Below are 15,481 nucleotides of genomic sequence, written 5' to 3' on the forward strand. Positions count from 1 at the left end.
TGCACTGGATAATCTGTAAAGTTAAGTTCAGTACTTGAGTTTAAGCTATAGCAATAATAATAATAAAAATTTGATTTGTTTTGTAACCTACTTGTGTGTTTTAATCATTGCTTTACTTTCTTTACAGCATTGTATTTTTTACCTTGGCTACAAATGATTTAGCAATGATGAGGATCATATGAAGCCGGTGTCCTTGTGTCTTGAAAGGCTCCAAAAAAGAAAATTAAAATTATGATTATGATTAACAATCATAATAATAACAACGTATAATTAAAAATCACGATAATGAAGTATTATTATAGTGATTGTTATGACGTGCAGAGTGCGTGAAGCACGTGACAGACGCGCCTTGGTCACTCTTCAATGTCCAATGAGCTTTCAGCGGACTGTGGGAGCGAAAGTGTCAGTTGACTGGGGAAACTTTGCCAATATTGGTAGACATATTGTCGCTTTAAGGGTTATACATTATTGAGTTTAAACCTTATAGTTTAGTCTGGTAATGTGAGATAAAGCGATAAAACCATGGATCTCTGCCCAGCTTCATAAATGTCTTTCAGTGAGGATACAGTTGTCAGAAGTTGGCTAGTTCTTGGCTAGCTTCACCTGCTAGCGCCAGTGGACTGAAGACATTTATCTCAGCAGGTTTACGCACGTCAGCTGTTCGTCCTCCACGTTTTTAAAGCACGGGAGACTGTGGAGGGAATCAGCCTACAATGGATCCGTTTGACAGTCGCAATGCAGGTAAGGAAACAAGTCAAAGCAGTTATAGATGATGCTAAAAGCGCTGGGCCAGCTAGTGTCCAGCTAGTGTGCGCACGCTGGCTGGACGTGACATTAGGAATACTAGGACTTGTTTAATCAAGGTTATTCCTGATTTATTTTGATGTCATACTGTAGTAATTGTGTTGCTTCTTTACTTGACCGACATTGTCTACATTAAATGTTACCCGGGGCTGTTTTCTTAACATCCTATAGCTCCTGTAGTCTGTTTGCTTACAGTGTTTTGTTTGGATTGGCGAGATTATTCATAATGAAGTTAAGCCGGAGTCAATTTACAGCCTCAAGGTCGACAAACCTTATCTGAGCAAACATTAATTAAAGTTAAATATACTGTACAGCCAGGAAAATGTATCACTTAATCACCTCATGTAACTTCCTGTTTGTGTGACACTAACAAGGAAGTGTAGCCTTCAGTGTCCTGTCTCTGAATAATATAATAGATCCATGCTCTGAACACACACAGACTTTTATCAGCATGTGTTTAGTCAACATTTGAGCTCAAACTCCATTTATAGCTACATTTGATATTGTTATGCAGGACCCGTAGTGGTGTAGTAATCTGTATAGTCTTGGACATTTGTCGATAAACAGAGCTCAAGTATGAGAGTTCAAAATAAGTTGTTCTAGTATAAGTTCGAGTTAATGGTCCAAGAGACACAAAAACATTAAATAAGGCACTAAATCATATCAGAAAGAGTGATGCGAGAAATGTTCAAACAAATTGTATTTGCAACATTTAAGATTTAGTTACTTGTAGACTAGAAGCGTAACCAATATGCACTGGCTGAGTTCTGTAACAATGGCTATGTTCACATGCACATCAGAAATCTGAGCATTGTTATTAGATTATTGAAATATCATACAAACAGCAACGTCTGATGTGAGTAATCTGATGATTGATTACAGGCTCTGACAAGGAAACTCATGCAATGACTAATTGAAGTAGCAAAAATGTCACGATCAGATTTCTTTTGCGCATAAACACAAACCAAAAATTAGATCTAATTATGGGGTTATCCGACTATTTTTAAAACAGATTTTTGATTAACTGAGCACTACCTATGTCTGTCATAGATAATACAATTTGTACTTATTACTCTCATTTTATCCATTAGCTATATACCTCATTTGCAGTGATAAGTACCAACACTGGGCAGTATAGTTATAAGTTTTAATTAGAAAGAAGAAAAAACTTCTTGTCTCTTTTGTCTTTAGTAAACATTTAGACAATGTTTGGAATGTGAGCTGTAATTGGAGACTTGCTCAGCAACCAGCATTTACCATGTTTTTGTTATTAGATTAGGCGGTCAACTACAAGTAAATGTCTCCACGGCAGTTGTTCAACATTTCTGCAGAATCACATGTTGGTTGCACAAAAGAGACCTTCTTCTACTTTTAGCTCAGATTGTGGAAAAAGTTAAATTACAATACTTTATGGATAGAGCGCCACTGCATCACTCATTAATAATAATAATGATATTAGAAACAACAATAATAATATACTCAATAATGACTGGAATACTATGGTTTGTGTTAGAGTCCATCATCACCAGCTTTTCTGAGATGTTGAGAATTAGCACACAAAAATGAATTACTGCGAAATAGGTTTGCTTTCTAGAATTCTTTTTTTGCTAGAATCAGCTCCAAAAACCTTCTGTCTTAATACTGACAGGAAGCGGATGAAAGTCGTCTTTGTTGAGGCTTCTCGTGTTGCCTTAAGTGACAATAACGAGTTGCATGTGGGTCAATGGGCTGGAAGGCTCCTTTACAGCATGACCTGAATGAAAGTGACTATAGTATTAAATGAGGAACCTAACCGCAGACACTTCTCTTCCTCATAAATCTTTCTCTTTCTTTTGTAGAGCGGGTAAACCTGCCCAGAAACATGATCGAGAACAGCATGTTTGAAGAGGAGCCTGATGTTGTTGACTTGGCCAAAGACTCCACATCATTTCCCGTAAGTCTTTTTTTTATTATATAGAAAAGTAAATATTAAACACTGTGTCAATTATCCTGTGCAGACATTCGAAGCAGGTGAAATAGATATCTAGAGTCAGTCTTTATGTCTACTTTATGTCTCAACTTGTTTCTACATGTAACAAATTAATACATTTAAAGAGGTAAAATTATAATAATCTAAACTTTCTTTAAATACATACAACCAATTAATTTTACTTCTCAAAAGCTACATTTACAAATAGAAATGTCTGGTTGTCTGCAGTCCTTTCCTCCTCTGGACCCTGATGATGTGGTTTATGAGCCGCGTAGCTCTCGTCTACTCGTTCGAGGCCTTGGTGAAAACGACATGGACGATGAAGAGGAGGACTGTGAGTCTTCTGCTCGACTCCTCGGCATGTCTTTTATGAACCGCAGCTCTGCTCAGAGAGTCGCTGCTTCTCCTTTCTCACGCCAGTCTCCCTCTGGGTAACTTTTGTATTACAGCATAATTACTAAAAACTCATTATTGCAATTGGTTGATTTAGTTTCTGAATTGTCTGTCGTCCCGCTTAGGTCCTGCTCCCGACCCTCGGCGCGCACAATGGTTGTATGTGTGCTCCTGTTGGTCATAGTTGTTGCTATGTCCATGGTACTGTACTTGTTGCCAGAATGCACATTTACCAAGGTAAAATTAAACTGCTGATGGTGCTGATAAATATTTCACTTAATTTAAAATCCTTTGCACTTCAGAGTGGTTGCCCTAAACAAAACAAGACCAGTCCCCCTGAGACCGTCTATCCTATTTCCTCTAATGGTGAAGTGTTTCCCTGGGCACAGCTGCGACTGCCACAAAGCATACGCCCACTCAGCTACAGCCTCACCCTGAACCCAGACCTGGACAAAATGACATTCACTGGATGCACTGTCATCACAATGTTTGTACGACACAACACCAAACACGTCGTTCTGCACGGCGTTAATCTCAACTTCACTAAAGCCACTTTTAAGGTGAATCTTTTGTTTTATCTTTGTTTTAAGTTTATTTTAAAGTTGCATAATGTAACTTTCCTGGTGGGGTGTCTGCTGTCTGCTTGACTTTATGGTTTAACATGGTTAGAATTTTCCACAGTACGGCATTAAACATATATTCATCTCTATGGAGACAAGCTGGTGACCTGACCAGGCCAAGTTACAGGTCAGATCTGTGGTGAGGCAAGTCCACTCACCGTAAAAAATTATCGCAAAAGGATTGTAATTTGTAAATGTCAGTGAGATGCGTTTGCCGTTCTGCGGGACATTCCAGCCAAAGCAAAAGCAGGTGATGGACCCTCCACCATGAAATGTTTTTTTGTTTTTGTTTTTTGTAATGAGATATCAATAATGATTGTCTGGTTGAAATAATTATTTTTTTAAATTACAATGGAGCCAGAAAGATTAACATAACAGTCAGCAAATTCAAACCTCAGTTTGGTTCCACCAACGTAGCTAACCATAGTTGGAACTGAGTTGCCATAGTAACACGTACCCAGGCCAGGTATAACCCTGATCGAGACCAGGTTAACTTTTAAGATTATTTTAGCTTTGTCTCAAAGAACGTCAGAGGAAATACTTAAATCAAAAGTTTGAGTCATGTGTTCTTGACACTTTTGATGACCAGCCGCGAGACAAGTCTGTGGCATAAACAATATAAAAGCCAATAACCTTCATTATTTTATTAAAAGGATCTTGCACATGTTCTTTAGTTTTTATCACACAAAATAAAACTTTTTTTGCTCTTTTGTATTGATTTTAATAAATTAAACGGCTAAAACTCTAATCAAACAGACAGAGGAGACAAGACTCCAAAGGATGAACTGGTTTCCGGTTGGTTCTGGCTGTTCCCTCCTTCATCTGTCTCACTCTTCTCTCTTTCCCTTTCGTGTCTCTCGGTCCCTGTCGAACTGCATTTTACACATCCACATACGTGGATGGGCTTGATCGGCCAGTACTTTTTTCATGCAAAGAGTTCTGTAAAAGCATTTGCGTGCAGCATGCGCAGCTCCACACACAGAAAAATAATATATTAAAGACATTAAGGTTAATGCTCATCAGTAAAAGTGTCATGCAACTATATATTCTGTAATAAATATGCAAGTAAAGAGGGAGCAGTCTCTTTCCTCTTACTTCTCGGATCAGAAGGAACTGAATGAAACTTCCGTGTTACAAATCAAATGTTTGTGCGCGATCTGCCTCTTAAAAAACATTATGACTGATGCTCCTTTTGAGCTCATTCTCGTTGCTCTATTGATCTGGCCTTCCTAGGTTCTCCAGGCTTTTTTTTTCTTGGATTAAATTGGCTGCAGATGGAGTTAGTTTCAGCCTAGGATTTCAGGAAAAGAAAAGCAATTTGGATGGAATACCCCAGTTGTGCGCTTTTAAGTTGACATGCTCGGATAACGGCTGAAGTTCTGACATCATGTTCATTTGTTTGACAGATTGGCGACGGAAAGGCCACTGCAGTGACTGTCCTGGAGTATAAACCAAAACAACAAATAGCGGTTAAGTTCACGGAGGAGCTCAAGGCCGGCCAGCTCTGTGTGCTGACTCTAGATTACACTGCTGACCTGTCTCACTCTTATGATGGCTTTTACAACAGCTCATACACTGACAAAGAAGGAACCAAAAAGTATGTTTTATGAGTATAGTTTTCTAAAGGTTCTTCTTTTTAAAGGTACTTCCATATCTCTGTTCAGGGTACTGGCTGCAACACAGTTTGAACCTCTATCAGCAAGAAAGGCGTTTCCATGCTTTGATGAGCCCTCTTTCAAAGCTACTTTTCTTATTAAAATAAGTCATAAATCGGACTACATGGCTCTCTCCAACATGCCCAAGGTGAATAATGATAACTGAAAATCCTGAGCACAATTCATTTCACTAAACAACTTTGGAAGTAGCTTGGTAGTAATGATTCTCTCTTTTAGGTGAAAACAATAAAGTTACAAAATGATCTGTTACTGGATGAATTTGAAAAGACCAGTGTCAACATGAGCACGTACCTTGTAGCTTTTATTGTGGCCAACTTTACTCCAATCAGCAAAAATGTCTCCAATACCTTGGCAAGTCAAGTTGCTGTTGTATAAAGAAAACAAATGAATAAAACAATTTCATATATTATTTAAAATATATTAAATATTTCCCCCTGTACTTTTCTACCTGTAGCTATCTGTTTACTCAGTGCCTGAGAAAAAGGAGCACACTAGCTATGCTCTTGAGGCAGCCTCCAAACTTTTGGACTTCTACAACAACTTCTTTGAGATTCCCTATCCCCTCCAAAAGCTGGGTGAGCCAATAGATTTTGTTGACTGCACTTTTCTGTGTATATTGGTTGATATTAACATACTCTTTATTGTTCTTGTCAGACTTGGTTGCGATCCCAGATTTCCTGGCAGGTGCTATGGAAAACTGGGGTTTAATTACCTTTAGAGAAACAAGTCTTTTGGTGGGCTCTCTTTCCTCTGCTCTAGAAAAACAACTGGTGGCCTCAGTTGTAGCTCATGAAGTTGCTCATCAGGTTGGTGTTTGTCTATGTTGATCCAAAGTAAAACCTTAAAGTCAAGTCAAGTGGCAGTATGTATTTAAAAATAAAACTTTAAACTTACAGAAGGCAGAGCTGAGTTCTAAAAAATAAACCCCTTTGACATCAATCAGTGACATTTCATCGGAAATGCAGGAACCGTTTACCTCTGACGATTTAAACAGTCAAAATAAACTATTGGGTAATTTATATGAATTTTGGCCCTTATTTACAGTAAGGTTGCTAAATAACAGTTGCTTATTTTCCTCTACCTCTGTCACATCTGCTGCTCATGTCCAACCAGGAAGTAACATTATAAACTTCACCAAAATGTCAATCTGTAATCCTGTTGTACATTGTAGTCTAACTTGTCATATGCACTGACGTTTTCTCATCAAGACACTTGTATGTTCTTAGTGGTTTGGAAACCTGGTGACCATGAGCTGGTGGAACGATCTGTGGTTGAACGAAGGCTTTGCGACGTACATGCAGTACATGTCAATACAAAATGTCTTGCCAGAGCTGGACATTGTACGTTCTGAGTTTAATTTCTCCCTGTGGTAAGAGTAATATATTATTTTACATAACTTCTATCATTTGCAGGAAAATGTGTTCCTTGATGTGCGGTTAAGAGCCATGGAGAAAGATGCTCTAAACTCGTCTCACGCTGTTTCAACGGAGGTTAACACGCCAGAGCAGGTGGAAGAGATGTTTGACTCTGTCTCCTATGAAAAGGTGCACTTCACTAAACTGTTCAAATATAGATTGCCATGTTTATTTGTAATCATTACTAGAGATTGACATTGACATTTTTCCAGGGTGCATCTATTCTCCTGATGCTGAAAGCTTCCCTCCCAGGAGACCAGCAGTTTAGGAAAGGAATCATACAATACCTGAAGCAATTCAGTGGCCTTAACACGTACACAAATGACCTCTGGAACAGCCTGACTCAGGTGAGCCATTTTCTGTGGTTCAATTAAATTGTATTTTTCTGTGTGTTTTGGCCATTCTGAACGTGCCAGCGCCTCACTACTCCCCTCTGTTGGTTTTTTTGATGTATTGCATTTACTACCTCAATTAGACCTGTCCAAAGATATAATGTAAAGACAAAAAGAAAACGTCTTTTTTGTGGTTGTTACTTTCTGGCACATAGTTCAAACTGCCACATGTTTATAGAAAAGTAAAAAATCTGATTAACTTATTCAGTAAGTATTTTTTGAGTTGTATAAAAAGCAAATACAAAAGTGAAACTAGTTTGGAATTGTTATGTAATTCTTTATTGTTGTGGGCAAGGACATTTTTTCTTAACTGTTTTTCCTCTTGTAAATAATTGTATTAGGTGAAGCTGTCCACACAACACCAGAACGTGACAGAGATGATGAGCTTGTGGACATCACAGAAAGGTTTTCCCCTGGTCACAGTCAGTTACAAAGGAGATGAAGTCACTTTAACCCAAGAGCACTTTTTACTAACGTCTGATAATGCTACACAGTCCTCCAGGTAAGCTCCATCACACATACTGTAACGCTGTTCAAATTATACTACAGAAATGCACAGATAAATCATTTAGAATGGTGTCTCTCCCTCAGTTTGTGGCACATTCCTGTGAGCTACGTTAACGACAGCTGTAGTTTGGCCGCTGACTGCAGACAACTGTTCACCCTAAAGACCAAATCAAGTACACACTTCTTGTAAGCTGTAAGTCTATAAAGTGCAATGTGCTTGACTATTGACACTTATTTTCAGATACATTAAAGTTGCCAGAAAAGGTAAAGTGGTTAAAGTTAAACTACAGAAATACTGGCTTTTACATTGTGGACTATGGAAAAGAGGGCTGGAGTGAACTCTGTGATGCCTTGGCAAATAATTATCAAGTACTTACAAGTGAAGATCGAACATCATTGATACACAACATTTTTGCCCTCTCCAGGTGAGTTTTGTCTTAACAGCTACAGAGAGAAGTAAATGATTAATGATGTTTTATATTTTTGTTCCTCAAAAGGCTTAGACGTGTGTCATTTCCTCAAGTTCACCAGCTCCTGAAATACTTGTCCAATGAGACTGAGACGTCTCCAGTCACAGAGGCCTTGTTGCAGCTGAACACCATTTACAGACTGCTCGATAAACGCTATGAGCATGGACTTGTGGCTCGTTTGAAGGTTTGATATGAATTATATATATACGCGCACATTCACATGCACACACACACTCTTATACATGACAAATGCTTCAAAGTTGTTGTTATCCTTGCCATCTGTTCTCCAGGAGTATATGCTCAGTCTGTTTGGATCTTTAATTAGAAATCAAACATGGACGGAAATAGAGAGTGTGTCAAAACAAGAACTGCGCTCGGCACTGCTGGAAACAGCCTGTCAACTCCATGAAGAGAGTTGCATAAAACAGGCCAAAGATATTTTCAAAGACTATGTTGATTCAAACGGAACTAAACGGTAAGCAAAGGTCAATATTCTTCAGTGAGTGCAAAATAAACTAGTATAAACTGTTTATTGTCTTATTGTGTTCATTTTAGCATCCCTGGAGATTTGCAACAAGTTGTTTTCAATGTAGCGGCACAGTCAGACGACTGGGCTACTCTGTTGACTCTTTATGGAAATGCAAGCTATGATTCAGAAAAAAGAAAAATGTTAAAGGCCTTGTCCTCTACCAAAGACCCTCAACAGATTGTATGGTGAGGTTTTTTTTTTTTTTTTAATAAAGGGGGACATTTACAAAGCGCTAACATTACATGAAATGTACTTGTGCACTGGGACTCAGTAAATAATTAATTGAGATTTTGTTCCTTTTTTCAGGATTTTACAGGAAGGAATCCGAGGACACATTGTTCAGACACAGGAGTTGCCTTTAGTCATTGGGACTGTGTGCAATGGCTTTGCTGGTTTCTTGTTTGCTTGGGATTTTATTCAGGAAAATTGGGACAGACTTATTGAAAAGTAAAATGCACATTTTAATGTTCAGAATAACTTAAACTTCTCATAACGTTTGAGTTAAATTACCACTATGTTGTGTTATTCTTTGTAGATTTCCAGTTGGATCATTTGCCATTCAGAGAATTGTCAAGTCTGTAACTTCTCAGTTTTCCACCAAGTCTCACCTTGACCAAGTAGGCTTGATACCATATTTGTTATGCTAATGTAATTGTGATAAAAAATCACTCTCTCACTAACATTACATCATATTTTGTAGGTGCAGAGTTTCTTTTCCAGCCTGAAGGAGCGTGGATCCAACATGAGAAGCGTACAAGAGGCTTTGGAAACTATCAAACTCAACCAGCGCTGGATGGACTCTAACCTCGCCTCACTCAGAAAAAGCCTTTAGTTTTAACTTCATGCAGGATATGTTCTCAAGACAAAAGCAGACTTTGCACTACTGAAAGCCACAGTACCCCTTCTTACTCAGGCCAGGAACATAACCAAAGCCTAAGTTGGCCCTGTCTTGAGTTAAACGAGGTGATGTTATTGACATTGGCCCTTTAAGTACTAGTTTTAGCTCAGGGCAGCCCTTGATTGTGTGTCTGATGGGCTTTTGTCGGATACAGTTCACACTCCTCACACTTTACACTGTTGACCAAACACTCCTGTGTTATTCTAATCTTAGTATTATGTCCAACCAGACAATCTCTTCATTAGCACTCATGCACTGAACCCACATCCACATGTATTGAGTAAAAACAACAACAAGCATACAAGTGTTAACAAATACAGATCGTGCCAAAAATTATATACTGAAACAAATAGGACAGGAATACAAGCTAGTGGCTTTTTAAACTCAAAATCAAGCATTTAATTATAACCTTTGTAATAGATTGGTCATAAAAACAAACTTGTGTTGGCATTAGTTGAAAGTAATAAAACCACCCACTGTGCAAGTGTGCCGCAGTGGAGCACATAATGGCCATTGTGTCTTGACTTGGTGCATGTGATGCACAAGTCTCCACCCCTCATGAGCTTTAGCATTACCTGTAGATGGAAGCAACACTTTTATTTCTTATGTAAAAACCTGTAAGTATAATGTAAATAACAAAAACGTTCTGTTTATAAAGCATTTTTAATCTAATGATAAGTTGTGGTAATGTCAGTTTTCCCAGTTGCTTGTCTAATTCCTTAGTTAATTTCTCAAAATTAATTATCAGTACGTTTCTCTGTGAATATCTCAGTACATTAGAATGCCCCTAAAAATGCTTCACTTTTCAGATTGCAGTTGTAGTGTGATTATAGAATAGTGTATATGGAACATACATTTATACTAGCTCTATTGCATTTCATAACCACTATTCTCACACCCCACTTTTTAAACCTTAGAGTATTGTAAAGGTTCTTTAGAATAATGACTTCCTCTTCCTTGTGGGCAATTTGTTTTTTGATACTTCAAACAAACAGCCAGGATGAGTTGATGAGTGCAGCATCACCAAATAATTTTAATGTTTTGTCCAACCAGATGAGAGCTACTGTAACAAAAGCAATTACAAAAAACAATTGTACTAAATAATTTGACATAAAGCACCAACACATTTTGTCCGTGTTAAAACAAACATGAAAATGACTTGAATGACTTGCAAAAGTAATGAAGGGAATTTCAAGATTGAACATTTCAAAAATGTAAGAATATGAAGTCAATCAAGGGTGTTAGTTGTATACTCTTACTCCTGTTTTAAGATGTCACAGTGAGCCTGCTGGCATATGAATGTTAGATTGAAGGGCTTTGCGTACATGATTGGTACATGCAGTTTCACACTTTATAGAAATGCCTCAGCCTCTGTATTTATTTTGTTGTGGATTTTATTGTAAGTTGTAAGTATCAATGTCACAGCAAAGTGTGCACACATTAATTTTACTTCTGTCTTTTATATTATTTATATTGTTACGCTGGAAATCAATTACAAAATATTGACAGATGTTTCTTCTTTCTGTTACACTCCATCTTAAAAGATGGGACACTGTTTCTGACCACGCTTGCCCAGTGAGAAGTGTGCACAGTTATACATGCATGTATGTTTGCAGTGAGAAAAGGGTCCCCAAATCTTGACACTGGATAAAATGAATACATATAGCAGACCAAGGGCCAAATATAGTTATGTTTTGCATGTAAAGAGTTCATGTGTGAAGAGGTTTGTTGTCCAATCCAACTATTGCCAGCATCTAGTGCGAAACTGATTAAACATTGGCACAAATCTCAGCTCTGCCACTGGGGCCAAATCAATTAAGGGCCAAGTTTTTGCTTTCTCCTCTGGTCACTTATAGATTTGAAGGCCTCAATTTGCCCAAAATCTTAAAGATGCTTTGGATCCAGTGTAACAGTTTGTTGTTGTTTAACATTTGTTATTTATATGATTTTGTTGTTCAAACTCTTGGGTTGAAATAGGGGCGACATAGTGCATTAGCCTGCAGATGTGCAAATATGGCTTTTAATTTATAAAATAAACATGTTGGTACACATGCATTAATTTGTATATTGTTTATTTGTTAAGTTTCACAGTGATCATCAGTTGAAGTATTTCAGCTCCACCACCAGAGGACTTCAGAGCACTGGTAAAGGAATTTCAAAGCTGTAGAAAATGAATGAATAATAGGTTATCATTCACTCATATATATATATATATATATATATATATATATATATATATATATATATATATATATATATATATATATATATTTCAAATGTTAATGTGATCAATGTTGCTCTGTCTGATCATTTCTGTGTCTTCTTTGACCTGTCTGTTTCTCCCAAACCTCCGGTTGGTCCTGCAGTTGTTCAGAGGAGACACATAAGTGATGGCACAGGTGCACTGTTTATGGAAATGATAAACTTTGAAAATGTCTCATGTTCTAATGTAAATGATTTGTTGAACTCTGTTACATCTAGTGTTTTGAATGTTCTGGACACCATCGCCCCTATAAAGGCTAAAATGTTTAAAAATAAGCAGAAGGCGCCGTGGAGAAATGATGATTCGGTCAGGGCACAGAAAAGGGAGTGCCGCAGGGCCGAACGGAAATGGCGCAAGTCAAAGCTCCAGGTTCAAAAAGAGATTTACAAAGAAAAGCTGAACATGTACAACCTAATCTTATGTAGAACTAGGGAAAGATATTTTTCTGAAATAATTGGAAGCTGCAGTAACAACTCGCGTGTCCTGTTTGCCACAGTAAACAGATTAACAAACCCTCCAGCTCAGCTGCCGTTAGAACTCATTTCCACATCCAAGTGTAATGAGTTTGCATTATTCTTTAATGACAAAGTTCAGGGCATTAAAAATGCTATAAATCCCACAATGCAAAAAATTACCCTAAAACCACCAAGACACTTAGAGCTAACTCACTTTGCACCAGTAACTGACAAAACTGTCCATGAGATCATCACCAGTCTGAGTTCATCTACATGCTGCCTTGATGTGTTACCCACCAAATTTCTAAAGTCTGTGCTGAACAGTTTGTTAGCACCATTCACTCACATAGTTAACATGTCGCTTCAATCTGGAACATTCCCAATGTCTTTGAAAACTGCGGTCATAAAGCCTCTCCTAAAGAAGAGCAGTCTTGATGCCGCAGTACTGAGTCATTACCGGCCCATCTCTAATCTGCCATTTTGGGGCAAAGTCCTTGAAAAGGTTGTTTACCAACAGCTCACAGATTCCCTCTTAATAAACAACTCATTTGATGTTTTTCAGTCAGGTTTTAGACCTCATCACAGCACTGAGACTGCTCTTGTCAAGGTGACAAATGACATCCGCCTGAACACTGACACGGGCAAAGCCTCAGTCTTAATTCTGTTAGATCTGAGTGCTGCTTTTGACACTGTCGATCATGGGATCCTCTTACAGAGACTAGAGGACTGGGTAGGCATCACTGGCACTGCCCTAAACTGGTTAAGGTCCTATCTGGAAGACAGGAAGTACTTTGTTGAAATTGGTAGCTGTGTCTCAGACCACATGACCCTGACCTGTGGAGTGCCCCAAGGGTCAGTCCTGGGTCCCCTTCTGTTCAACCTCTACATGCTGCCGTTGGGTCAGTTGATACGCATTGAAAATGTGTCCTATCACAATTATGCAGACGACACTCAGATCTATGTTTCACTATCGGCAGGTGACTATGGACCAGTAGATTCACTCTGTCACTGCATCCAACAGATCAGTGTGTGGATGCAAAACAACTTTCTCCAGCTGAACTCAGACAAGACTGAAATAATCGTTTTTGGCCCACAGAAACAAAGAGAAAGTGTTAGCGGTCACCTCCAGAGTCTCGCTCTAAAACCTACAAACCAAATTAGAAATCTGGGGGTAATAATGGACTCAGACTTGAACTTTAATTGCCACGTCAAATCAATAACATCAGCAGCTTTTTACCATCTAAAAAACATTGCCAAAATCAAAAATATAGTGTCAAAACCAGATTTAGAGAGACTTATCCACGCGTTTGTCTCCAGTAGATTAGACTACTGTAACGGCCTGCTCACTGGTCTCTCCAAACGAGTTGTAAAACAGCTGCAGTACATCCAGAACGCTGCTGCTCGGGTCCTGACTAGAACCAGGAAGTATGATCACATTAGTCCTGTTCTCAGGTCTCTGCACTGGCTCCCTGTGGCTCAGAGAATAGACTTTAAAGCAGCTCTGCTTGTGTACAAGTCTCTCCATGGCCTAGCACCAAAGTACATCTTGGATATGTTAGTGCCATATGAACCATCTCGGACTCTGAGGACCTCAGGGACCGGCCTCCTGCTGGTGCCCAGAGTCATGACTAAACATGGGGAATCTGCGTTTCAGTTTTATGCAGCTAAAATCTGGAACAGTCTTCCTGAAGATGTGAGACAGGCTTCTACTCTGACAATGTTCAAATCTAAGCTAAAAACAGTTTTGTTTAGCTGCGCATATGACTGAAAGGATTTTTTCTTTGCACTCTTCTCTTTTGTTTGTGATTTTATTAGTTTAGAAAATCAGTTGGATTGATAATTTTTAATTTAGTTAATTTTATTGTATTTCTGTTTCTGTAATTTCTTTGTGATTTGAATGCATTTTTCCTGCTGTGAAGCACTTTGAATTGCCTTGTGTATGAAATGTGCTCTACAAATAAACTTGCCTTGCCTTGCCTTGCCTATATATATATATACATATGGAGATAGAGAGCTTGGGCCATACAAAAGTCACTTGTAACAAATCTGACATTCAATCGGACTCACGTTTCTGATGTTTCTGAAGATATCAGTATCAGGCTTTCAGTAAAGCACAGTTCGACTCGAAAGCAACACATCCTCATTCCATTTAAACGTGATAACATGAATCAGTCTAACCTCACGTGAACTACACATGTTCTCAAACTTCTGAATTAAATCATTCAAATGATAACAAAAAACACTGCAGTTCTAGTACAGATGATGCATTGAATAAGAAAGAAAGAATGTTTTAAATTAAATGTAAAATGTTTTAAGTTAAGCAAAGTTGAGCAAATGCGCCACAAGAATGAAACAGCCTTTTAGTTGTTTTCTACCTATTTTTGTATTACTAACTATTGGAACTCTTATCTACTATTGCAATGTTGTTAAGTTCAGGGCAAACAGAGTCAGATCAGATTCACGCCATTTAGTTATTTTAAGGTTTAGTAAAGGACACTTCTTCAGCGTCATATGAGTTTTATCCATCAGGATAAGTAGTGGATGGGAAATAAAAACCTTGTACATTCCATAATTCTTGATGCAATTGTCAATTTCATTCAGTGCATCACATGATCGGTGAGGTCATTCTTCATTATGTCTGGAGCTGAGCTGAAAACAGGACTTGCACAGAGATCCAAGATGGACTCTCAGCCTTAGCATCTGTTGAGGCTCAGAGGCTTCATTTTTAACAAATCAGATTCATCCATGAAGACACATTAGTTGTCATTACGAAAGCATCTGTACAAAACGAGAACATAAGCCTGCTTAACTGACACAGAATATATAGGTCATTTATCACTTACCGTTCACTACAACTTGATGATATCATCATTTCCTGATGGAGGACAGAACTCTATGGGAGATTTGCACACAAATAACCTTTAAATATGAATAAACTTTGTTCAAACATTATTTGTTAGGGACTGGCTCCACAAACTTCAACTGACATTTTTCCAATCTTCGGAGTTGAATAATGACCACACTTTCAGAAGTTATTGTGAATAAGTTATTCATTTCTTTATATGCTGACAGGGAAGACGTTGAGCTTTA

At 38.2% G+C, this 15,481-nt stretch overlaps 1 protein-coding gene across 2 annotated transcripts; it reads left to right on the forward strand.

Annotated features, from left to right (window-relative positions):
• Window positions 1-389: 389 nt before the first annotated feature.
• lnpep (leucyl/cystinyl aminopeptidase) lies at window positions 390-11,724 on the forward strand. Of its 2 annotated transcripts, none has more exons than XM_072432561.1 (22): window positions 390-741; window positions 2,643-2,737; window positions 2,966-3,204; window positions 3,292-3,403; window positions 3,469-3,726; window positions 5,193-5,383; window positions 5,451-5,589; window positions 5,679-5,813; window positions 5,917-6,037; window positions 6,117-6,268; window positions 6,689-6,802; window positions 6,875-7,006; window positions 7,090-7,224; window positions 7,611-7,771; window positions 7,861-7,949; window positions 8,018-8,201; window positions 8,274-8,430; window positions 8,537-8,721; window positions 8,802-8,960; window positions 9,082-9,222; window positions 9,311-9,392; window positions 9,476-11,724. In XM_072432561.1, exons 1-22 carry the CDS (start codon window positions 714-716, stop codon window positions 9,605-9,607), a joined length of 3,141 nt encoding a protein of 1,046 aa, XP_072288662.1. In that variant the 5' UTR covers window positions 390-713; the 3' UTR covers window positions 9,608-11,724. The 2 variants fall into 2 exon arrangements, with proteins under 2 accessions (XP_072288662.1, XP_072288663.1); XM_072432562.1 differs by having other exon boundaries at window positions 3,002-3,204.
• Window positions 11,725-15,481: the final 3,757 nt, after the last annotated feature.

This window comes from Eucyclogobius newberryi, unplaced genomic scaffold (genome assembly GCF_026437365.1).
Source record: "Eucyclogobius newberryi isolate DKJ021-1_F unplaced genomic scaffold, fEucNew1.0.hap1 SCAF_6, whole genome shotgun sequence".
NCBI classification, from domain to species: Eukaryota; Metazoa; Chordata; class Actinopteri; order Gobiiformes; family Gobiidae; genus Eucyclogobius; species Eucyclogobius newberryi.